The following is a 26,334-nucleotide window of genomic DNA, read 5'->3' as shown; positions in this document are numbered from 1 at the left end:
CTTTCCGTGCACTTGTATTTCTCATTTCCAAAACCAACTCTTTATCACAAACCTGCTACCAATAGAGATCCCAATACAAAATTTTAAAATTCCAGAAATTTAGTACCATTTAGGACATTTCGAACCCTTAGTACACATTTCCAAGACCACACTCATGTGTCAAACTTACATGCCAACATTAATTCTCATACCAAATTTCAAGTTTTTAGCTCTATCCGTTCACATAATACCAAATGGTACCGTTTTAGTTGTTTAGTACTATTATAGAACTTTTAGTAACCTTCAAGTTCGAATTTCCAAAACCCCATTGGTATCCCGCACTTAATCAGTGACTCTCATTTCAAATTCTATTTAGCTCATTTTGTTTGTCCACTACAAAGTATTCAATTTTTATATATATGTAATATATTACTTTTCGTACCCTTTTAGTACGGGTTTCCAAAAAGGAAGCCTTATCACATGCCCACGCACCAATGCGATGGGATCTTAATTTTGTAGGAAGTTCTGATTTGGCTGTTATTTAAGTTTTAGCATTATCAAAGTTCAGAAAAAGATTTTAATTGCATATAGACGTATGATAAATATTTTCAACTTTATTGCTCATACGCAACATGATACGGGGGGGGGGATAATTTAAGGAAATAAGAAAAATCAATCATACGCCCTTTCATTCTTTTGACTCGATGACAATTTTTCTGAGATTTTTTCTCCGATCTTGGCATTTTCTATCTTCCCAAACATATTACACTCCCTCTCTTTGGCTTTCATGGAACTACAAATATTTAAAGCTAGCTTATACGCTCACGCGCTCTTCTAGTCGAAAGTAATTATTCCGGCGCTTATTCTATTGGAGGAGACCTGGCTTGAGTTGTGTGTTAGATGGGGATGATGATTTTTTAGCTGGAGTGAAGAGTAGGAGGATTGGTGGCAAACAAATTCGATTGTTTTTTTTTTGTTTTCATTTGAGCTGAGCTGCTGCTCAAAACCCACTTGCAAGCTGAAGTCGCAGCGAATCTGCAGCGGCGATGATAGCTGCTGAAAACGCTAACAGAATACAGGTTGAAAATAGCTCCAGCTGAACAAAAATGATCAGTTCAATTTTAGTGCTGGTACGCGACGGTCGATTACTCTTCCGAATATTAAGTAATTTGTAAAAAAAAAGAAAGAAACAAGAAGAAAAAAAAAAAACAAGAAGAAAAAAAATAAAAGAATTCTAATTTTTTGTGAAAAGAAAAAAAGAAGAGGAAGAAGAAACAAGAGAATTAGAAACAAAACAACTCAAAGTTATAATTAATGACCCAAGTGAAGGCAACTACTACAACAACAACAGCACTGAAAGAGTATTAATGAAAATTTGAAATAGTTTTCTTTTGGAAATTAAATCAAGAGTGTGAGAAAAAGTGAGAGAGAGAGAAAAAATAAGAGTGAAAATTCCCATTTGAGAGCGGAAAAATCAAGCTAACATTATTATGGCCCATCTTAGAAAAGAGTATTTTGAGCGAATTTCTGTGTTGTTTGTGTGATAGAAGTTAGCATTTGTTGTTGCTTGGTTGTGTGTTTGTTGGTTTGTGTGTGTATTTGATTTTTCATTCGGTCGGTCGTTCGTGTCTGATTGTTAAGTTAACAAAACCAAATTATTAGTGTATTTTGTACCTTGATAGCGTTTTGGTTCCAACGACCGACCGACCGGGTACGTTATTAGCTAAGCGCTTATTTTTTGTTGTCATCATCGTCGTTGTCGTCGTCGTGGGTCTCGTATGTGATGATGTGTATCATTTGAATGCGTGTATGTGTGTTTGTATACGGTTCGGCTGTGACTAGTGAATAATATTTAAAAATAAAGCATTCCGACATTTGGCTGTGTTTTTTCGCGTTTTTTTTGTGTATTTCCCTCAAAGTAATCAATAAAAAGAAATTATATTTTAAACAAACCTTCAAACGACAAAAGGCAACATCAGGCCAACGAATAGCTAAGCATTTAAGAATATTAATTTGATTTATTTTTTTTGTGTTTTCTTTTTCTTCGAACGAAATTCTTTAGAGAATTAAACGAAATATAAAAAGTTTTTTAAACGAACTTGAAACGAAAAAGTGATATTTTTAAAAAAGAAGAAATTTTAATAAAATAACAAATTAAGAAAGCAATAAAAAAGTAATAACATAATAAAAGTATTGGAATAATATTGATAATAAAAAAGAATAATAGAAAAAAAAAAAATACTAAAACAGAATAATTGCCCAGTTGGAAAAGTTTTGAAAATTAGTAAAGCAGAAAAACAATAACGAAATGGTCTCAAAAAACGCCAAAAAGAAGCAGCAACAGCAAACAACTAATGGCTCCTCAACATCATCATCATCCACATCAGCAACAACCGTGCAGACAGTTGGAAATCCTGGCATATCCTCCACCTCAAGGGGTGGCAGGTCGACACACAAGGATTTGCAGGCCTCAACGGCCGGCGATTTCTACGGCATATCGTCGGGCAGCAAAACCTACAAGGCATCGTCCAGTAAAAAATCATCTGCCATGACCAGCGAAACCAGTGTCATCAATGAAACCGGCCTAACCCAATCATCATCATTCTCCTCATCCCAGTATCACGCCGAGGCCATGGATGAATTTTCCTCCACAAGTGGAAAAATCATCTCATCCATTGATCTGGTCAGTGAGAGTGCCAGCCAAGAGCCCGTATTCTCGGTACCCATAGATGTGGTGGAAATCAACAATACGGCAGCGGCCAATACCAAACAACAAATGTTCTCCAGCTCATCGAAAATGATGTCTTCGTCCTCCTCCAAATCTCAACAGATATCCTCTTCTTCAAGCTCCACAAAGGCTATTCTCTCCGCCGATGGCTTGGGGGATGGTGGCGGTCAGATTGTTGAGGTTGAGTTCCAACCCGAAACCGTGATCATTAAAGATGAATCAATGGCCACAAAACAAGCTTACCAGTCAATTGCCAAAACGATAAATGGTGCTACTGAAATGACATCATCATCGATGTTGTCAAGCCAGTTTAAGGCCAACGAGTCTGTTAATGGTCAGACCATAAATGAACAGAATCACTCCAACACAGAATATTCTTCGTATTCCACACCGAATTATAACAAACTGCCATCCATGGATGGTGGTAATACAATGCTCTTAAATTCACCCACAACCGGCGGGCAGCAGCCATATCAGGTCACCATGCCCATAACACCCACTACCTCGGATTCGAAGATAACTCAACAAGATTTACAGAGCACAACCAAGTCTTCCACAAATGAATTTATCAGCAGCAGCAGTAGTAGCAACATACAACAACAACATATAATTGATCACCAAATTAACACCAACAGCAACAATTATAGCAGCAAGGAGATAACCGAATCCACCACTCAAGAGAGTTTGAGCAAGAAGAGCACCTCCGTCAACAAGAAAGAGATATACGACATCAAAACCAAAACATGGACTGAAATAAGCGACGATCTGAGCACGGCCGGCATCAACAAGAAGCAACCGTCGTACGAACGCTTCGTCAGCCATGGCCAGGATGGCACCTGTAAGGTGACTTACAAAAAGAAAATCTACGATCAACGCAACAATCGGTGGCGCGTCGTTGAAGAGAAAATCGTGGATAATGCCCACGACACTGGTTTCCCCGAAATAGCCGATGATGTCATTAATACAACACGTACCACATACACGACCAAAGTTTACGACTCTAAGCTCGGTCAGTGGAAGGTGGTCGACGAGAAGTCGTTTGTGGATACCAAAGCTTATGTACCGCAAGATATTGCTCGTGAAATTGAAAAAGATAATACAGATGTTGCCAATATTACGACAACAACGGAGATAACCAAGGTGAGTGCAAGAGAGAGAGAGAGATAGAGAGAGTTAGTTTTTAAGAGATTGGTGAGCAATTTCGAGTTTTTTTTTTAAGAGAAGTGTGGTAATATAAAATTTTAGTTAGGCAAAGTGTGAAGTGAAATGAAATCTATAAAAAAATTAAATTAAAAACAACAGGGGTCACAGTGGCAGAGATTTTACCAAATTAAATACGTCAATAAAATAAATAAATAAATTAAAATAAAATATTTGTCCTAGATAATAATGTCAAAAATTTTTCAAAAGGGATTTATTACACGCCAAAAGTCTAAATCTTACCTAAACGCTTCGAATTCATATATATCAAAAACATTTCAGGGTTAAATCAATACTTTTGTGATTTTGTGCAAACGGACCAAAATTCGTGTAATTTAAATATCTCTATCAAATTTAAAAACTCTATCTTAAATATTGCGAAATACAGGGTGAGATAAAAAACTGCAACAAAGTCAAACCCCATAATTTTTACATTTAGTTTGTCATCAACTTTTACAATAAGTTTAGATTTGCTCGAATTGGTCACCTTTGGCATGAATTACGGCCTTTAAGCGGCCAATGAAACCGTCACACGCTGCCCGAATTTGGCTCTGCGTTATTTTGGCCCATTCTCGGCGAATCGCTTGCTTGAGGTGATAGACACTTTGGTATTTGTTAGTGCCAACCTTGCTTTTCGAAATACTCCAGACACAATGATCAAATGTCGATTAATACGAGCGGAGAGCGACCTTCGGCTGTTATGGCGGCCCTCACCATGGCCCGCCGGTGGCCAATCGAAGGTGCACATTTTCAGCTGACCTCTTTGGCAAGTAAACACGATCATTTTGTTTGTTTACAAGCTGCTCGAAAACGATTGTTTTCTCATCGGAGAAAACCAAATTCGGCCAAGCGAAGCAACACTCTAGCTCTTTTGAGTCTATTTTCTTTCTGTTGCGGTGTAAGTTCTTACACTATTAGGAATTTCAATGGCTTTTCCCCGAGCTCATTTTTCAATATTTGCCGAATGGAATATTGCGATATGTTCAGCTCACGAGCCATTTTTCTGGAGTGCTCTAACGATAGCCACTTGTGGTTTTCTAGCCAAATATAAATAAATCACACTATCACGCTTGAATTCCATCACGAATAAGTTTTTTTTCTGGAAAATGCTTTTGTAAGCTTGTAAATAATATAATGAGTTGTTACTGGAATAATTTTAACAGCTGCCGGACGAGTGGCTTAGAAATGACAGCAATCTTAAGTTGGTTGCAGTTTTTTCATCTCACCCTGTATATATAGTTTTGATTGAGGGCAAAAGGCATTCATGACGACTTAACTTATGTGCTTTTTTATGCCCATAATCATATGATAGGTATAAATTATTTTGTCATCCGTTTCTAACATCACAAATTTTTCTTTGGAAACTCAGAGAGTAAAATTCTACGTCAATTAAACGATGTCCGTCTGTCTGCCCACCCGTCCCTTGAGGTCATCATAGAGGTCGCATGATTTAAGATATATGTTTGTATCTTTGCATCGGCAGGTATATCACTCCCCCTTCAGGTGTAGCCCACAAATAATTCCACTATCTGACACTCGTCATTTTGCATGTTTCTTTCACTTTTCGACCGAATAAGTTTTAATTTTTAGATTTGTGAAATATTTTCCGCGACAATTTTGGGGTGTCCAAGTGAAAATAAAAATTGATTTTTCAAGCCAACTATTTAGAAAATGTCTAACAACTTACTAGACTACTTTGGTGTGTTGGTTTTGGTTCTTTTCGGCACAATCCCTATACAACGATATTTGCAGATTTGAACCATTTTCATGTATTTCAGTATAGAGGATATAAATCTACCATTTGATATTGCTCTTACATAACGTAAATCCTAATATCCGACACTTCACTGTTCTCAATCCAATCTTCCGACAAAATGGTCTGCAATTTTACTTTTGTATTATTCGATAAAAGTTCACGTTTAGATTTAAGCTTTCCATACATGTGATGTTGGATTCAGGATCGAATTCACAACTATCAAAGAATTGTGCACTAATTTGATTTTCTTCGATTTTTTTCATATAAATTGAAAAAAAAAAAATACTACAAAATGTGCAATTCCACATAAAAAGTCAAATTGAAACAAATAAGCAAATGCTAAAGTCGTGCGGGGTGGATCATGTGATATCCCACATTACTATAAAATATTGTAAAACTGCCTTTAGGTGCAAATCCATTTTAGTCGATTTTTAATGTAAGAAGTAGTAATGTCATCTTCTAATCTTATGCAAAATTTCGTGTCGATTGGTTTTTAATTGTGACCTGTAGGAAGACTTACAAAAAAATCAGGAAAATTTTAATTGTCTGGTCCAGTTGAACCCCTTAATATACATCTTCAAACACCTTCAGTCTTCTGACCCTAACTTAACCTCCATACTAAATTTTGTATTAAATCGCCTGAAAAAGAACATATACCTATTAACAAGTAAAAAAGTTGTAAGTTTGGCCGGGCCGAACTTTGAATTGTCAAATTCGTTCCAAATGGCGGAGGGTCATTTGGAACGAATTTGACAATTTTCAAAAAATAAAATCCGTTAAAAATTCTGTAAAAATCTTAAAAATACAAAATGTAGCCCTTATATTAGGATCTATATGACGACATGAACCTGTAAAGGCAACTTATGTCATAAGCCATTGCAATATTCAAATTCGAAACTTGAATAAGATATTGGGTAAATAATGTAGCTGAAATCATCAAAATACCGAATATCGGGAGGTACCATTATATGGGGGCTATAACAAAACGTGGACCTGCACAGACAATTTTCTGTCTTAGGCTGTGGTATCCATTGTGAACTTCAAATACCAAATTTGAAATGTTTTCGGTGAATAATGTCGCCAAAATTATCAAAATACCCAATATTGGGAGGTACCGTTTTATGGGGCTATACGAAGACGTGGACCTGCGCAGACAATTTTCTGTGATAGGCTGTAGTATTCATTACGAACTTCAAATACCAAATTTGAAACATTTCCGATGAATAATGTTGCTAAAATCATCAAAATACCGAATATCGGGAGGTACCATTATATGGGGGCTATTCCAAAACGTGGAGCTGCATGGACATTTTTAATACCAACAGTACTATAGAAATAATAAAAATTTGAGTAAAATTTTAGTTCGGAAGCTAGAGTGATTTCGACAGATGGACAGACGGACGGACAAGGCTATATCGACATAGAATTTTATGCTGATCAAGAATATATATCTACTTTGTGGGGTCTAAAATGTATATTTCGAGGTGTTACAAATGGAAAGACAAACTTGTATGGAGGGTATAACAACGTAAACTATTATAGCTAGATATATTGTTTACACTAAGATTTATAATGAAATTTTGTATAGAATATTTCTTCTTTTTGCCTAAAACGAAATTTTATGTTATGTTCAGGCATCAACTCGAAAAAAGCCAGAGTATCATTTTTATAAAAAAACAAGTAAAAAAACATTTAGTTAGGCCGGGTCGAACTTTTAATACCCTCAACAATTGGATAAAGAAAACATTTTTATATAAAAAAATCTGAATTCAAACGTTTTCCACTTCTAACTACAAATACCTGTAAATCGTTTGGATAATGCTGTTAAACATTTCAAAAAACCATAAAGTGGGTGAGGCCGTTATATGGGTGCTATACAAAAACGTGAACATATACATGCAATATCTCGACACCGGAGATAGAATCCATTATGACATACAAATTTTTATTTTTTTTTACAAATTTTTACCAATTTTTAGAAAAATCAAAAATCACCAATATACCTAACATCGGGAGGTATCATTGTATGGGGCTATCGTGGTTTCAACAGACAGACGGCTATCGTTAAGTCGACATAGAATTTTTTTGTCTATTTTCTAATTGTCTAATGACTTCTTGGTATTTTTGAAACTTTGGCGTTCTTGACCCCCCCCCCCCTAAAGTTGTTATTTGAGGAAAAAATACTTGTTGAGAAATTATTTAAAAATGTGCCTACTCTAAACAGTAGCATAATAAATTATGAAGTATATTTTGAAGGTAACTATTTCGCATCTCGCATAGTTTAAGATTAACCGATATTTCCGGTATAAACTATAAATTAACTTAAATCCAATAAAAATATTTCTGAACATTTGTTTAGTTTAGAAACAAGTGATGTGAAAATTTGGAAATTTTATGAAAATTGGTAGCCAAAAACAAAACACAAGTTTTCCAAATAAAATAAACATTTCCCTCATCTTACATAAACAAAAAAAAATGCTAATTGATTGATTTATTTAAACAGAAAATGTAAATGGTGTTTTTTGACTATAATATATAATTGCGGTAATATTTAGAGGGTAATTACAAAAAAAATCTTAACTAGATCGCAACATTGTGAGCTGTCTGATAAAAAAATATAAATAATTCCATTTTGTTTTTTTTTTTGGATTTTCTTTGGCCTTTCTCTGAGTTGATTCGTTTAAATAAAATAAATCTTCATTTTAGACAGGAGAAACAATGTAAACACATTTATTTTCCAGCATCACATTACCAATTGATGAGCTTCCTCAGCAAATTTTGACATCAGCGACTAACTCTTTATTTTTACATGGACCTGTCATAGAAAGAAAGTACTTACAAAATAACCACCAAAAGCCAATAAAAACAGTAAAAAACGTACTAGAAGAACAAGTAAAAAGACGTTAATTTCGGCCGGGCCGAACTTCTAACATCCTCCACCGTTTTTTTTTCCAAAATTATCTGGAATCAAACGTGTTCGACTTTTAACTACAAACTCCAGTAAGATAGGTAGGAACAAAAAGTGAGATTTTTCAAAAACCTATATAAGGATTGGAGCCGTTATATAAGGGCCATACAATTGTATACTACAACGATTGTAATATATTGCTAGTCTTAAAGACCAAATTTGACGTCATTTCGTGGGTACGTTTGACTAGGATTATCAAACTCGGTCTATATATCCAATATTAAATAACAATCCATTGTATGGAAACCGTTGACCAATATGGACAATATTTTAACACCGGCCGTAGAAGCCATATATACCGTTATATGTGCACTATAGGAAAACTTGGACCTAGATATTCAATGTTCCCCTACCGGGGCTCGTACTCATTACGAACTACAATTATCTTTTTCTAAACAAATACGTGGAAAATGTGAAGAAAAATGATCAAAATAGCGAATATCGTAAGGTACCCTTAAATGCGTGCCATACGAAAATGTGGACCTATATATCCCTTGTTCTGTCACCGGAATTAGAACCCATTACGAACCACAAATACTAATTTATAGATGAATCCTTGGAAAATTTGACCAAAAATCATCAAAATACCGAATATAGGAAACTACCGTTATATGGGGACTCCATACAACCTATATCACCCTTGTTCTGCCATCGGAGCTAGAACCTATTACAAACTACAAATACCAATTTTTAGACAAATCTATGGAAAAATGTGGCTAGAACCATTGAATCACCATATATCGGGGGTTCCGTTATTTGGGGGCTATACGAAAACGTGGATCTATATGTACAATGTTCTGCCATTGGAGCTAGAACCCATAACGGTCCGAAAATACCAATTTTTAAACAAGTTGGTGAAAAAATGTGGATAAAACATCAATATACCGAATATCGGGAACTACTACTCCCAAGTTGGAGGGTATAATAAATTTAAATTTGTATTCATTTTTATCACTTTTTATATAATTTTTTTTGAAATATTTAGTATGATTGGTATTGGATACAGTATTTTTTTGCAGCTACTTCGTCGGCAAAAATTCCACCTTAAAATTTTAAATTTGTTCTAACAGTTGGTATTAGGCCGTTTTAGTACTCAAAATGCAGACAGAATAGTGGAAACATGTTTACCTTTTAAACCAAAGAAGATATTAGTAAAACCATTGCTCTATCCCTTCTCCCAATACCAAATTTAGTAACATTAAGTACGAATATCCAATACAGCCAAAACATCTCTCGATCCTAGAACCAACAGTAATCTAAACGTCCTTTTCAAGCAAATATAGAGTACCCACCTCAATCTCAGATACCGCCAGTAATCTAAATATCAAATTTCCGAATTTTATCTCTATCCCTTCAACTAAGACCACATTTAGTACAATTTATTACTTTTCGTACAATACACACTTCCAAAACCACCTCCATATGTCAAGGCTACACATGAACAGCGACCCTAATACAAAATTACAAATTGCAAGCACTATCTGTTCAACCAAATATCAAATTTAGTACTATTTAGTATTTTTCGTTGAAATTTAGGACACATTTCCAAACCACCGCAAATTCTCAACGATCTCAGCTCAATTCCTTTACCTAATACCATATTTTGTACCATTTAGTACTTTTCGTATAATTATACCAGATACCAATAGAGTCCTTAATATTTAATTTGAGGATTCCAGCCGTATCCCAGAACTCATCGTGCAAATAAAGGACGCATATCTAAACCACAGCCAAATTGCAAATATAAACTTCAGAATTATATCACTATTCCTTCACTCAATAGCAAAAATAGTACCATTCCGTACTTTTTGTACAATTATAGTACACATTTACCCTAAAACCAGATTTCAGTTTCTAGCACTATCTGTACACCCAATAACAAATTGTACCAAATATAGTACTATACTATATTTCCCACCACAAAATTCTCACATTTTGACATAAGCTCCATAGAGGAGTCCTAGCCTTATTTTGTTACCCCCCTCCATACATAGTATGTAGGGTATATTAAGTTCGTCATTCCGTTTGCAACTCATCGAAATAATAATGTTAGACTTAAGACGATTTAGCCCTGAGTCAAAACGCACGTAGAGTCAAAACGAATAAAGATAGGAAGCTAAAAATTTGCACAGGTCAGTCTTTTGTTTGGAGGCAGGTCAAGTTCGAAGATGGACTATATCGGTCCACGATATCGTATAACCCACATACAACCGTACCCCCGATATTCGGTATTTTGATGGCTGTAGGAACAATACTCTCCATCACCATTAAATTTGAGACTATGAAAAAATTGCGTATGCAGGCCCACGTCTTCGTATAGCCTCCATACAACGGTAACTCCCAATATTTGGTATTGTGATGGTTTTAGGGATATTACACACCACAGTTGTTTCAAATTTCGTATTTAGATTTCGTAATGGGATCTATAGTTTATGACACGAATTGTCTATGCAGGCCTTGGTCTTCGTATAGGCTCCATATATCGGTACCTCTCTATATTCAGAATTTTGACGACTTTAAGTACAATATACACTGAAATTATTTGAAATTCCTAATTGCCACTACAGCTTGTGACATAAAATTGTCTATGGAGGTTCAAGTCTTCGTATAGGCCCCCTATATTCGGTATTTTGACGATTTTAGTTACAATATTCACCGAAAGTATTTGAAATTTCGTATTTGAAGTTCCTAATGGATACTACATCCTCTGACATGAAATTGTCTATGCAGGTAGAGGTCTTTGTATAGCCATCATATAACCGCTCTTCCCAATATTCCGTATTTTGATGATTTTAACGACATTATTTCGCATTAGAATATTGTAATGGCCTATGACAACAGTTGCCAATGCAGGTCCACGTCTTTGTATAGACTCCAATATAACGGCTATATTCGGTATTTTTAAGATTTTAACAGAATTTCAACAGATTGTATTTTTTTTTGAAAAATTCCAAAATGACTGCCTTTTAGCCTGTTTTAACAAAACAAGATTCAATTTGATATTTTGTAGCAAAACTCCCAAAAAAATTGAGCATCCAAAAATTCAAGCGGGTACTCTAAAAATATATCAGGTATATTCAATAAACGAAATAAGATCGGGTAGGCTTTGCTCCTTTAGTAGATTCTACTGCTTTATATTTTTTAATGCCGTTGTTTTATTTTTAAATAAATAAATGTTTTGGAAAAGGAACAAATACAAATATGTGGAAAACATTGTCACTAATTGGTACCAACTGTAGCTGGTTTTATGCACAATATCCCACGGTCCATAGCAATATTCAGTCTCTGGGAATTGTTCTCTACTGGCTTAGCATAATCAATAATGGTTTGGTTGGACACTCACAAACAAATATACTGTTAGAATGATCTCTAAATCCATTTCGAACAACTTGTACAATTCGTACTCTTTAAGTACTTCTACTTGCAAGTAATATCTGGCATCCTATCTTAAATATAAAATAATTTATGCTATCTAATATTTAATGGCAAGCCATTCCTTTATTGCTAATGCGTTTTCATTTGCTCATTTCAGATTTATGATGCAAGCATCAATGACTGGCGCGTTTTGGATGAGAAGACACGCACAGATGTCATTGAGAAGATTGTTGAGGCACCGAAAAAGACCGTTTACATCGATGAATTTGTGGAGATCGAAAAGAATTCTAAAATTTTGGAGGAAAATGAAAATATGGAGTACAATTTGAATAAGACTTCCAAACGTAAGGATATTACCGAGAATATCTACGATGAAACGGACGAAAGGCTACAGATCGTCAATAAGAATAAGAAGACAATCGATTCACGAAAAGTAAGTTGGCAGGGCAACTCAAACCATAATACAAACGAACAAGCTAATCTTATTTCTCATTTATTCTATTCTCTTAGGATGGAGTCGACAAAACATGGAAAAGCACACACACTGAAATGTGCATCTGTGAGATCTGTACTTGTGGGTAAGTAAGGAGAAGAGCAGACGATTATCACAACTGTATTCTCTCTACAATGTAATGTTTGTTATTGTTACAGGCGTCATCATTGCACAACCAGTGATACAACAAAAACAACCAAAACCGATTCTCTAACTGAATCTTTGGGTAAGCTCAACTCTTAATTCGCCCAACAAAGTTTTCTTTACTAATATAATGTTCTCTCCCATCGCTCTCAGACATGGTTGACAATGTTGAGACCAGAATACGCACCAATACATGGTCAAAGGATGACTATGAGAATAATGAATCTCTTACCACAATCAGAAAAGGTCCCAAGGACTCTCCCAAGCCACTGCCAGAAGGACCACGTGATCGCTATACGGATCGTTTGACCCAGGATACGACTATTCTTGAGAATGAAGAATACGAATATATCGTTAGAACTCAACCAGTGCGACCACATGACAATCTGAAGCCTGAAGGTGACTTTTACAAGCCGGAAAAAGAGGAATACCGACCATCCGAGAGGCCTGCTCCCATTAAGCCAGGTGATAACCTAAGGCCTGAAGGTGAGTTCTATACACCAGAAAAGCCGGGCTTTAGGCCAGCCGAAAGACCCAAACAGAAGAAGCCTGAAGACAATCTCAAGCCGGAAGGAGAATTCTATGCACCCGACAAACCAGGTTATCGTCCAGCTGATCGTGTCGAACGAGTAGTTCATACCGATAATCTTCGTACTGAAGGTGAAATGACCTTCGTGGAGAAGGAAGAATATAAATATGTAACCAGACCAGAACCAGTTTTGAGACCAGATAATTTGAAACCGGAGGGTGAATTTTATACTCCCGAAAAACCGGGCTACAAGCCTGCAGAGAGGCCCCAACAACAGAAGCCTGAAGACAACCTGAAACCAGAAGGTGATTTCTATACCCCAGAAAAGGAGAAATATAAACCCGGTGAGCGTCCTTCTCAGGTACGTCCTGAGGACAATCTACGTCCCGAGGGCGAATTCTATACTCCAGAGAAACCTGGCTTCAGGCCTGCTGAAAGACCGCAACAAAAGAAGCCAGAAGACAACCTCAAGCCGGAGGGTGATTTTTACACACCTGAAAAGCCAGGCTTCCGTCCTGCAGAAAGGCCACAGCAAAAGAGGCCAGAAGATAATCTCAAACCGGAAGGTGATTTCTACAAACCAGAAAAATTACAATACAAGCCAGGAGAACGTCCAAGCCAGGTTCGACCTGAGGATAATCTGAGGCCAGAAGGTGAGTTTTATGCACCAGAAAAGCCAGGATTCAAACCTGCAGAGAGACCACAGCAAAAGAAACCAGAAGACAATCTCAAGCCAGAAGGTGACTTCTACACCCCAGAGAAGCCGGGATACAGGCCTGCAGAAAGACCTCAACAAAAAAGACCAGAAGACAATCTACGTCCAGAGGGTGATTTCTATGCTCCAGATAAACCCCATTACAAACCTGGTGAGAGGCCAACTCAGGTTCGTCACGAAGATAACTTACGCCCAGAAGGCGAATTTTACACACCTGAGAAGCCCGGTTACAGGCCTGCCGAAAGACCTCAACAGAAACGACCAGAAGATAATCTTCGTCCGGAAGGTGATTTCTATACACCCGAAAAACCTGGATATCGTCCAGCCGAAAGACCAGAACAAAAGAGACCAGAAGATAATCTGAAACCTGAAGGTGATTTCTATGCTCCGGAAAAACCGAAATACAAGCCTGGCGAAAGACCTTCTCAGGTTCGTCCAGAGGATAATCTTCGTCCAGAAGGTGATTTCTATACACCAGAAAAACCTGGATATCGTCCAGCCGAAAGGCCAGAACAGAAGCGACCAGAGGATAATCTTAAACCTGAGGGTGATTTTTATGCACCTGAGAAGCCAAAATACAAGCCAGGTGAAAGACCGTCTCAAGTTCGTCCTGAAGACAATCTTCGTCCTGAAGGTGATTTTTATGCGCCCGAAAAACCCAAATACAAGCCGGGAGAAAGACCGTCACAAGTACGCCCCGAAGATAATCTCCGCCCTGAAGGTGATTTCTACACTCCAGAAAAACCCGGTTACCGCCCAGCCGAAAGGCCAGAACAGAAGCGACCAGAAGATAACCTCAAACCGGAAGGCGATTTCTATGCTCCGGAAAAACCTAAGTACAAACCAGGCGAAAGACCTTCTCAAGTACGTCCTGAAGACAATCTTCGTCCTGAAGGAGAATTTTACACTCCAGAGAAACCAGGTTATCGTCCAGCCGAACGTCCCGAGCAGAAACGACCAGAAGATAACCTTAAGCCTGAAGGTGATTTCTACGCTCCTGAAAAGCCAAAATACAAGCCAGGCGAAAGACCTTCGCAAGTACGCCCTGAAGATAATCTTCGCCCTGAAGGTGAATTTTACACTCCAGAAAAGCCCGGCTTCAAACCGGCAGAAAGGCCCGTACAAAAGAGACCTCAAGACAATCTTAAACCCGAAGGAGAATTTACAACCCCCGAGAAACCTCAATATCGTCCAGCAGAGAGAACTGAAAAGATCATCCAAAAAGATAATCTTCGCACTGAAGGTGAAATGACATTTGTGGAGAAAGAAGAATATCAGTACGTTGTTAGACCAACGCAAGTTCGTCCTGAGGATAACTTGAGGCCCGAGGGAGATTTCTACGCCCCAGAAAAGCCTGGTTATCGTCCAGCTGAGAGACCGGTGCAGAAGAAACCTGAGGATAATTTGAAGCCCGAAGGAGATTTCTATGCCCCAGAGAAGCCTGGTTATCGTCCAGCTGAGAGACCGGTGCAAAAGAAACCGGAAGATAATCTGAAGCCCGAGGGTGATTTCTATACCCCAGAAAAGCCTGGTTACCGTCCAGCCGAAAGACCTGTGCAAAAGAAACCCGAAGATAATTTGAAGCCCGAGGGTGATTTCTATACTCCAGAGAAGCCTGGCTACCGTCCAGCTGAACGGCCAGTTGCAAAGAGGCCAGAGGATAACTTGCGACCTGAGGGAGAGTTCACTGTCCCCGATAAACCCTCATTTAGACCAGCCGAAAAAACCGAACGTATTATCCGTAAGGATAATCTAAGGACAGAGGGTGAAATGACCTTTGTAGAGAAGGAAGAATATACATATGTCAAGAGACCAGAGCAAGTGCGTCCCGAAGATAATCTCAAGCCAGAGGGTGATTTCTATGCTCCAGAGAAGCCAGGCTACCGTCCTGCCGAACGTCCAGTTCAAAAGAAACCTGAAGATAATCTCAAACCTGAAGGTGATTTCTACACTCCTGAGAAGCCAGGTTACAAACCAGCCGAAAGACCTGTGCAAAAGAAACCTGAGGATAATCTGAAACCGGAAGGAGAATTTTACACACCTGAGAAGCCGGGATATAGACCAGCTGAAAGGCCAGAACAAAAGAAACCGCAGGACAACCTCAAACCAGAAGGTGAATTCACTGTTCCTGATAAGCCAACCTACAAACCTGCTGAGAAGACAGAGCGCATCATTAGGAAGGACAATTTGCGCACAGAAGGTGAAATGACCTTTGTCGAAAAGGAAGAGTACCAATATGTGCGAAGGCCAGAACAAGTACGGCCAGAGGATAATCTGAAACCCGAGGGTGACTTCTACACACCGGAGAAACCAGGCTATCGACCAGCCGAAAGGCCACAACAAAAGAAACCTGAGGACAACCTTAAACCTGAAGGTGACTTCTATGCTCCCGATAAACCTGAATATAGGCCTGCCGAAAGACCACAACAAAAGAAGCCAGAGGATAATCTCAAACCTGAAGGCGACTTCTATACTCCAGAGAAACCAGGTTACAGACCAGCTGAGAAGACAGAACGCATTATTCGAAAGGATAATTTACGCACCGAAGGTGAGATGACATTTGTCGAAAAGGAAGAGTACACATATGTCAAGAGGCCCGAACAAATACGTCCTGAAGATAACCTTAGACCAGAGGGAGATTTCTATACACCAGATAAGCCGGGCTATAGACCTGCCGAAAGGCCCATGCAAAAGAAACCTGAGGATAATCTGAAGCCTGAAGGGGATTTCTATACGCCAGAAAAGCCTGGCTACAAACCAGCCGAAAGACCTGTTCAGAAGAAACCCGAAGACAACTTGAAACCAGAGGGCGAGTTTTACACTCCTGAGAAGCCCAAATTCATGCCAGGCGAAAGACCATCTCAAGTTCGTCCTGAAGATAACCTCCGACCTGAAGGTGAGTTTACTGTTCCCGACAAGCCTGAATATAGACCTGCCGAAAGACCGGTTCAAAAGAAACCAGAGGATAATCTCAAACCTGAAGGTGATTTTTATACCCCAGAAAAGCCTGGTTACAGACCTGCCGAAAGGCCGGTTCAAAAGAAACCCGAGGATAATCTCAAACCAGAAGGCGAATTTTATGCGCCAGAGAAGCCAGGTTACAGACCGGCTGAGAGACCTGTTCAAAAGAAACCTGAGGATAACTTGAAGCCTGAAGGTGATTTCTATACACCGGAAAAACCCAAATTTATGCCAGGAGAAAGACCGTCCCAAGTTCGTCCTGAAGATAATCTCCGACCAGAGGGTGAATTTACCGTTCCCGATAAGCCTGAATATAGACCTGCCGAAAGACCAGTGCAGAAGAAACCTGAAGATAATCTTAAACCTGAAGGAGACTTCTACACACCAGAGAAACCCGGCTATAAACCTGCTGAGAGACCGATTCAAAAGAAACCCGAAGATAACCTCAAACCAGAAGGCGACTTTTATGCGCCAGAGAAGCCAGGTTACAGACCGGCTGAGAGACCTGTTCAAAAGAAACCTGAGGATAACTTGAAGCCTGAAGGTGATTTCTATACACCGGAGAAACCCAAATTCATGCCAGGCGAAAGACCGTCTCAAGTTCGCCCTGAAGATAATCTCCGACCAGAGGGCGATTTCACGGTACCAGATAAGCCTGAATACAGACCTGCCGAAAGGCCCGTGCAAAAGAAACCAGAGGATAATCTTAAGCCTGAAGGTGACTTTTACGTACCTGAACAGGTTAAATTTTTGCCTGGTGAAAGGCCCAGCCAGGTCCGTCCCGAAGATAATCTCCGACCTGAAGGTGAGTTCTATACTCCTGAAAAACCAGGTTATCGTCCCGCTGAAAGACCCGTGCAAAAGAAACCTGAAGATAATCTCAAACCTGAGGGTGAATTCTATGCACCTGAGAAACTGGAGTTCAGGCCAGCTGAAAAGATTGAACGCATTATAAGGAAGGATAATCTGCGTACCGAAGGTGAAATGACATTTGTCGAAAAGGAAGAATACACCTACGTTAAGAGGCCGGAACAGGTTCGCCCAGAAGATAATCTGAAACCTGAAGGTGATTTCTACACTCCAGAGAAACCTGGCTTCAGGCCAGCTGAGAGGCCAGTACAAAAGAAACCTGAAGACAATCTCAAACCCGAAGGCGATTTCTATGCCCCAGAGAAACCTGGTTTTAAACCAGCTGAGAGACCTGTTCAAAAGAAGCCGGAGGATAATCTGAAGCCAGAAGGTGAATTTTACACTCCAGAAAAACCCAAATTCTTGCCAGGTGAAAGACCATCTCAGGTTCGTCCAGAAGATAACCTACGACCAGAGGGTGACTTTACGGTACCAGATAAACCTGAATATAGACCAGCTGAGAGACCAGTACAAAAGAAACCTGAAGACAACCTTAAGCCAGAGGGCAGTTTCTATGTTCCAGAACAGATTAAATTTATGCCCGGCGAACGCCCATCTCAAGTTCGTCCCGAGGATAACCTAAGACCGGAAGGCGAATTTTACACACCAGAGAAACCAGGTTTCAGGCCAGCTGAAAGACCTGTACAGAAAAAACCAGAAGATAATTTGAAACCAGAGGGAGATTTCTACACACCTGAAAAACCAGGTTATCGTCCCGCTGAGAGACCTGTGCAGAAGAAACCGGAAGATAATCTTAAGCCGGAAGGTGATTTCTATGCTCCGGAGAAACCGAAATACAAGCCTGGCGAAAGACCATCACAAGTTCGTCCTGAAGATAATCTTAGACCAGAGGGCGAGTTCACCGTGCCTGATAAACCAGAATATAGGCCAGCAGAAAGACCCGTTCAGAAGAGACCTGAAGATAACCTCAAGCCTGAAGGCGATTTTTACACTCCCGAAAAGCCAGGATATCGCCCTGCTGAACGAACTGAAATTATTGTCAGGAAGGATAACCTTCGCACAGAGGGTGAAATGACATTCGTAGAAAAGGAGGAATATAAATACGTTAAGAGACCAGAACCTGTTAAGCCCGGTGACAACCTAAAACCCGAGGGTGAATTTTACACTCCAGAGAAGCCAAAATTCTTGCCCGGTGAACGACCGTCACAAGTCAGACCAGAGGATAATCTCAAGCCTGAAGGTGAATTTTATACTCCAGAGAAACCCAAATTCATGCCTGGAGAGAGACCGAGTCAAGTTCGTCCTGAAGATAATTTGAAACCAGAGGGAGATTTCTATACACCTGAGAAACCTGGCTTCAGACCAGCTGAGAGACCAGTTCAAAAGAAACCGGAAGACAATCTGAAACCTGAGGGAGATTTCTATACACCCGAAAAACCAGGTTACAAACCGGCTGAAAGACCTGTTCAGAAGAAACCCGAAGACAATCTTAAACCCGAAGGTGATTTCTATGCACCAGAGAAGCCTGGATTTAAACCCGCCGAAAGACCTGTGGCCAAGAAACCCGAGGATAATTTGAAGCCCGAGGGTGATTTCACTGTGCCAGATAAGCCAAGCTATAAACCTGCCGAAAGAGTTGAGAGAATTATTCGTAAAGACAATCTCCGCACTGAGGGTGAAATGACGTTCGTAGAGAAAGACGAATACACCTACGTTAAGAGACCAGAACAGGTGCGTCCTGAAGATAATCTCAAGCCGGAAGGCGATTTCTATACTCCCGAAAAGCCGGGTTATCGTCCAGCTGAAAGGCCAGTACAGAAGAAACCTGAGGATAATTTGAAACCCGAAGGTGATTTCTATGCTCCCGAAAAGCCGGGCTATCGTCCAGCCGAGAGACCAGTTCAGAAGAAACCGGAAGACAATCTCAAACCAGAAGGTGATTTCTATTCCCCTGAAAAGCCCAAATTCCGACCTGGCGAAAGACCTAGTCAGATTCGTCATGAAGACAATCTGAAGCCAGAAGGTGATTTTTACGCCCCAGAAAAGCCGGGTTATCGTCCTGCCGAAAGACCAGTTCAAAAGAAACCGGAGGATAATTTGAAACCCGAAGGTGATTTCTATGCTCCAGAAAAACCAGGATATCGTCCAGCTGAAAGGCCGGTCCAAAAGAAACCTGAAGACAATCTCAAACCCGAAGGCGATTTCTATACTCCTGAGAAGCCTGGCTATAAGCCCGCCGAAAGACCTGTTCAGAAGAAACCTGAAGATAATCTCAAGACAGAAGGTGATTTCTATACTCCTGAAAAGCCTGGTTATAAACCTGCTGAAAGACCAGTACAAAAGAAACCTGAAGATAACTTAAAACCCGAGGGTGAATTTTATACTCCCGAAAAACCAGGCTATAAACCGGCCGAAAGAACTCAAAAGGTCATTCGCAAGGATAATTTGCGCACCGAGGGTGAAATGACATTTGTCGAAAAGGAAGAATACAAATATGTCAAACGTCCCGAACCAGTTAAGCAAACGGACAATCTGAAGCCAGAGGGTGAATTCTATGCACCGGAAAAACCAAAATTCCGTCCAGGCGAAAGGCCATCACAGGTACGTCCTGAGGATAATTTAAAACCGGAGGGAGAATTTTATTCCCCCGAAAAACCCGGTTTCAAACCCGCCGAAAAGGTAATACCAAAGAAACCCAAGGACAATTTGAAAACCGAAGGTGACTTTGTGCGTCCCGAGAAGACCCAATTCAAACCGGCTGAGAAAACCGAACGCATTGTACGAAAGGATAATTTACGCACTGAAGGTGAAATGACCTTTGTTGAGAAGGAGGAGTACAAGTATGTTAAGAGACCTCAACCTGTAAGGCCCGAGGACAATTTGAAACCTGAGGGTGACTTCTACACTCCCGACAAGCCCGGATACAAACCAGCCGAGAGACCAGTACAAAAGAAACCTGAAGACAATTTGAAACCGGAGGGTGACTTCTACACTCCCGACAAGCCCGGTTACAAACCAGCCGAGAGACCCGTGCAAAAGAAACCTGAGGATAATCTCAAGACCGAGGGCGACTTCTATACTCCCGAAAAGCCTGGTTTTAGACCCGCCGAAAAGCCGGTGGTTAAGAAACCCAAAGACAATCTAAAGCCTGAAGGCGATTTCTATACACCTGAAAAGCCAGGTTATAAGCCGGGCGAAAGAACTCAGAAAATTGTGCGCAAGGATAATCTACGCACGGAGGGTGAAATGACATTTGTGGAAAAGGAGGAATACAAACATGTTAAACGTCCAGAGCCTGTTAAGTTCAAGGATAATCTGAAGCCAGAAGGAGAGTTTTATGCACCCGAGAAACCGGGTTTCAAGCCTGCCGAGAGACCGGTGCAAAAGAAACCTCAGGACAATTTGAAACCAGAGGGAGAATTTACGGTACCCGATAAGCCTGGATACAAACCCGCCGAAAGGACCACCAAGGTCATACGTAAGGATAACTTACGTACAGAAGGTGAAATGACATTTGTGGAGAAAACCAAATATGTAGCTGGCGAGAGGCCCAAACAGGTGCGCCATGAAGATAATCTCAAGCCAGAAGGCGAGTTCTATACTCCAGAGAAGCAGGGCTTCAAACCTGGCGAAAGACCAGTTGCCAAGAAGCCTTCGGATAATCTCAAACCGGAGGGAGAATTCTATACTCCCGAGAAGCCTGGCTTTAAGCCTGGTGAGAGACCTGTGGCCAAGAAACCGGTAGATAATTTGAAACCGGAGGGAGAATTTGTGACCCCCGAAAAACCAGGCTTCAAACCGGCTGAAAGGGTGCAACGTGTTGTGCGCAAAGATAATTTACGTACCGAGGGTGAAATGACCTTCGAACAAAAGGACACCTATCAATATGTCAAGAGGCCAACACCAATTAAGCCAAGCGATAATCTCAAACCTGAAGGAGAGTTCTATAAGAAAGAAAAGGATGCCGGTCCTAGAGATGTTGTGGACCGTGTAACACCCAAGAGGCCGGTGGATAATCTCAAAATGGAGGGAACCATGGAAATTACCCGCAAAAATCAAACTAAGACCGATCACACGGCAACCACGGTACGCCAAACTACAAAGAAGGTAGTCCACAACAGCTCCTCGATTAGTTTGGGTTCAGACACGTCCATTCTGAAGACCACAAATCAGATGAGTTATGCCTCGAGTAAAAACGCTGTACCCGTGGCCGATTTGAATACTCAAAAACCGGCTGATGGCATGGTGATAGTCTCCACTAAGCGGGTGACCACCGTTATTGGCAGCAAAAACAAAAAGGAACCCGAAACTCAATATGTTCGTCGCCAGGGCAAGGTCAATGTCATTGAAAATGTCGAGAAATCCACCAAGGTGAAGAATGTTAAAAACGTGGAAAATGTCTACAATGAAGATGTATCGATGACCCAGAATCGTGTGAGTACCGCCAAGAAGAGCATCCAGCAACATGACGTGAACGATGTTAGCAGCACAAATGTTGTTAACAGAAAGGTTATGCAGAGTGACGTTAACAGTCACGAACAACATAATCACCATCACCACCACCACCATCATCATCATGATGCCAGTGGTAATCATACCCATGTCCATAAGAATATTGTGCATCACGAAACTTGTCCGGTGGTCCAAAGGAATTTGCTCCACACCACCAGCGGTGGCAGCAGTAGTGATACCAAACATGTGACCACCACTGATGGCAGCAGCGTTACTCAAAATGGAGTGAGTGGCACTACCATAATTAAGGGTGGTGGAAGTCGTACAGTAACCTCCACGGTTACTCAGCACACCGACAAGGAATCCACATGCCTGGCCAGCAAAATGACATCTTCCAGTAATAAAATCCACTCGGAGGGATCAACAACGACCACACGTCGGGTTACCAATGTTAATCAACGTAATGGCAATGGCTCTGATATGAAGAGCCTGATAAGTGGTGGAGGTGGTGGAAGTGATACATATAATGTCACCACCAAAATTACCAGAAATGGTGGCACTGCAGAAAATGGTCATCTGGTCCAATCGTCGTCAAAATCCAATATCAGTTCCAACATCACCGAAAGCACCAATGCCAACACATCGTCCACCAGCATGTCGACAAGTAAACAATTCCATCACCGTAAGACCGAGTTCTCTTCCGAATCGAATGTGGCCAATACGATTTTGCAACGTAAGTCGACTCCCACAGAATCGCAGCAATTTGGTAGCCTCTCCTCCAATGCCAAAATTCATCGTAAGAGCATCATGAATCTAAATGAACAGCCATCGAGTTCATGGTTCCCCAGTGAAAGACAAAGCTACAGCAGCCTGCATCGTCAGAAGTTAGAATCTGAGGGTGGCAACAGTTCATGTGCCGTCCACAATGCCTCGGAGCGTCGTAGTCACACTGCCATACACCGTGAAACAAAGGAGTTGCAACAGAGCAACAAGACGGCCTCTTCGAACGCACATCATACCCATCATCAGCATCACACAACAACAAGTGCTGTCGATTTTCCCTCGTATCGGACCAGTGAACGTGTTGTGACACGTCATCGTGGCAATCAATCGACATTCTCATTGGGTGATTCCGAATCATCGTCCTCCGTTTCCAGTAATTATAAAATGGAATATAAAACAGTTCCAGTCACAACCTGTACTGTGCATAAAATAACACAAGGTGCATTCCAACAATCTAGGGATACTACTCAAGAGCATAAATTTTTCAAAACTACCAAGTAACAGCAATAACAACAACAACAACCACTAATGATAATAATCTGTAATTATATAAGCATGTAACATAATCTAAAAAAGAAACAATAATAATGAACACGTATACATTATATAGATATTTAGGATCCGTTTAACCCTTAAACCGGTAAAAGAGGAAAAAAAAAAACAATTTAATAAGAAATTTAATTAAAGACAAAAACATGTTTGATATTTTGTAAAAAACAAATCTTAATTTATATTCAATTCCCACAAAGGAAATCCCAGGATCGTCTCTCTCTATTGCCATAGTGATTTAAGGGTTAATCATTTACATTTATTTTGTATTTCCGTTTGAAATTTCTCTCTCATATTTTTGCACCCAAAAAGAATATGAGTCATTCCAATAACAAATTCAATTATATATTGATATGAAGCCAATACAATCCGTTTATATTTTTTTTTAATTGTTACATATTTTTTTTGTATTTACATCACAACAAACATTACTGAGTCTTTATCCCTGGGATTTAATTTTTATTTTATTTTATTCTTTATTGTTTTTAATGTTGTATCTATTATTCCACAATATTATTACTAATTGACCAAGCGCATAATAAAACTACATTTTTTAATATACGTATATATATTTACTACATACATATATTTTTATACATTCAAACAAAACAAGAAATTATTATGTATTAATTATAATGAACAAAAACCACTGCTCGAAAATAAATAACAATAACCTTTTTTTGAAATGTGAAAATAAAATTGAAAACGAAGTGTTTTTTCTTTCGACGACGTTTGGTGACATAAAAAAATATTTACAGAAAAACTCGGTAGATTATGAAAGAAGAGCTAAAAATAGAAGACATGGGTATCTGTTTGTTTGAAAGTTTACATTGCAAACTAACCTTAATGGAGGAGGCGAGTTACCACCTCTTCCACATTTAATTTTTGGATTTTGATTCTTTGGAATCCGTTCATTTTAGTTATATAGTGGAGGATACTGATACCATGGTTATTTTGTTCAAAATTTGTAACCATCAAGCGGGTCACCAAAGGGGCCTTTTTGGTTATTTTTTAAATATGGTTCAAAACTCCCTATTAAATCAAGTATTCTACAAATTTCCGCTTTGCCGGCCCGTACTTTTAGTCTTTAATGCCTATTTTTTAAAGCGTAATAAATCAAAAAATGTGACGCGTACATAAGTCAGATCATGTACCTGTCACATTTTTTGTTTTATTAATGACTCGATCGTAATTTCTAAATAGAAATAGCGTTGTGCGCTGGATATAAAGCGCGGAACCTCATTTTGTAACCATTCTTGGGTGGCGCGTGCTGAGTGTGATGGTGTTGAGTCCTGTTGAAATGTCCAAGGTCTACGGCCCAAATATTTGCATGCCCAAGGCTTTAATACACCCTCCAGAAAATTTTCGCGATAATATTCGGCATTTATTCTGATGGCACGGTCGATTAATACGAGCGGAGAGCGACCATCGGCTGTTGTGGCGACCCACAGCAATCCAACCGAAGGTGCACTTTTGGCCAAGCGAAGCAACTCTTTAGCTCTTTTGAGGATTATTAGCTCATTTGGGAATTTAATTGGTTTTACCCGGAGCTCATTTTTCAATATTTGACGAATGGAATATTGCGATATGTGCTCACTCATGCTCACGACCCATTTTGGCCACTGCGACGCGGGTTTCGATCAAGTCGCTTCTTTAATTTTCGAACCATTTCTGCTGATGTTGCTGTTTTCTTCCGTTGGACTATTGTGTCTGGAGAATTTTGGAAAGCAAGGTTGGCACTAAAAAATACCAAAGTGTCGATCAACTCAAGCAAACGCTTTGCCGGAAATGAGCCAAAATACCGCAGAGCAACATTCGGGCAGAGTGTGATGGTCTCATTGATCGTTTCAAGCCCATAATTCGTGTTAAAGGTTACCAATTCGAACAAATCTAAACTTATTATAAATGATGCTGTTTCCGACATTGTTTGCTTTCATTCAATATTTTTTTTTTAAATGTAAAAATTATGGCGTTTGACTTTGTTGCAGTTTTTTTTTATCTCACTCTATATTACAACGGTGACATCAGAATTGTATCTCTATACCATTACTCACTACCAAATATAGTACCATTTAGTACTTTTTGTATAATTATGGTACTCATTTCCAAAACCACCTCTTTAACGCAAATCTATCAACATTTCAATTTACCAGCTTCTGCCGCTCACCCAAAACACAATTGTACACAATTTAGTACCATTTAGTACTGTTTTTACACTTAATACACATTTCCGAAACCATCTAATTACATCAATTAGAATTCCCAAAACACCTTAGTTTATCTATCCTACACAACATCAAAGGCTCTCTCTCCGAATTTCAGATTTCCAGCTCTATTTCAATTTCGCCAAATACCAAATATTTGAACATTTTTGATAGTTTTTAGTACGTATTTCCAAAAAGTTGACCCTAAAGCCAAATTTTAGAATTCCAACTCAATCCCTTACCTAAATACCACATTTAGTACCATTTAGTACTTTTAGTACGTATTTCCAAAACCACCTCCAAATCCCAACCCTACACTCTAACAGTAAGCCTTATGCCAAATTTCAGATTTAAAGCTGTATCCGTTCAATTTTTTCAATTTAATTTTTAAGTATTTTTTATTCTTTAGTCAATTACAAGAAATTTTTTTTGAAATTCCGTAGTTTTTTTATTATCGGTTAGCAGAGGCTACTGTTGGTCTATTAACTTCAGCATATTTTAAAAATAGTCTATTTTCTGGAATTCAAATTTCAAAACCTCAAATCTGATTTCTTAACTTATTTTGAATTTTAATGAAAAATGTCTGAATTTTTTGAAATTTTTAATATCAAATTCTAAGCATCAATTA

General features: G+C 39.3%; 1 protein-coding gene across 4 annotated transcripts; it reads left to right on the top strand.

Moving 5' to 3' along the window:
- The first annotated feature begins 1,078 nt into the window (after positions 1–1,078).
- LOC131801655 (titin-like) lies at positions 1,079–24,171 on the top strand. 4 transcript variants are annotated; one of them, XM_059120546.1, is made up of 6 exons: positions 1,079–1,340; positions 2,042–3,847; positions 12,164–12,439; positions 12,517–12,584; positions 12,658–12,725; positions 12,797–24,171. In XM_059120546.1, exons 2-6 carry the CDS (start codon positions 2,288–2,290, stop codon positions 23,452–23,454), a joined length of 12,630 nt encoding a protein of 4,209 aa, XP_058976529.1. In that variant the 5' UTR covers positions 1,079–1,340; positions 2,042–2,287; the 3' UTR covers positions 23,455–24,171. The 4 variants fall into 4 exon arrangements, with proteins under 4 accessions (XP_058976529.1, XP_058976528.1, XP_058976527.1 ...); XM_059120545.1 differs by having other exon boundaries at positions 1,079–1,390; XM_059120544.1 differs by having other exon boundaries at positions 1,079–1,400.
- The last annotated feature ends 2,163 nt before the right edge of the window (positions 24,172–26,334 follow it).

Source organism: Musca domestica, unplaced genomic scaffold (assembly GCF_030504385.1).
Source record: "Musca domestica strain aabys unplaced genomic scaffold, Musca_domestica.polishedcontigs.V.1.1 17, whole genome shotgun sequence".
Classification (NCBI taxonomy): Eukaryota; Metazoa; Arthropoda; class Insecta; order Diptera; family Muscidae; genus Musca; species Musca domestica.
The sequence above is the reverse complement of the archived record's forward strand: the minus strand, read 5'-3'. Positions and strand labels throughout refer to the sequence as shown.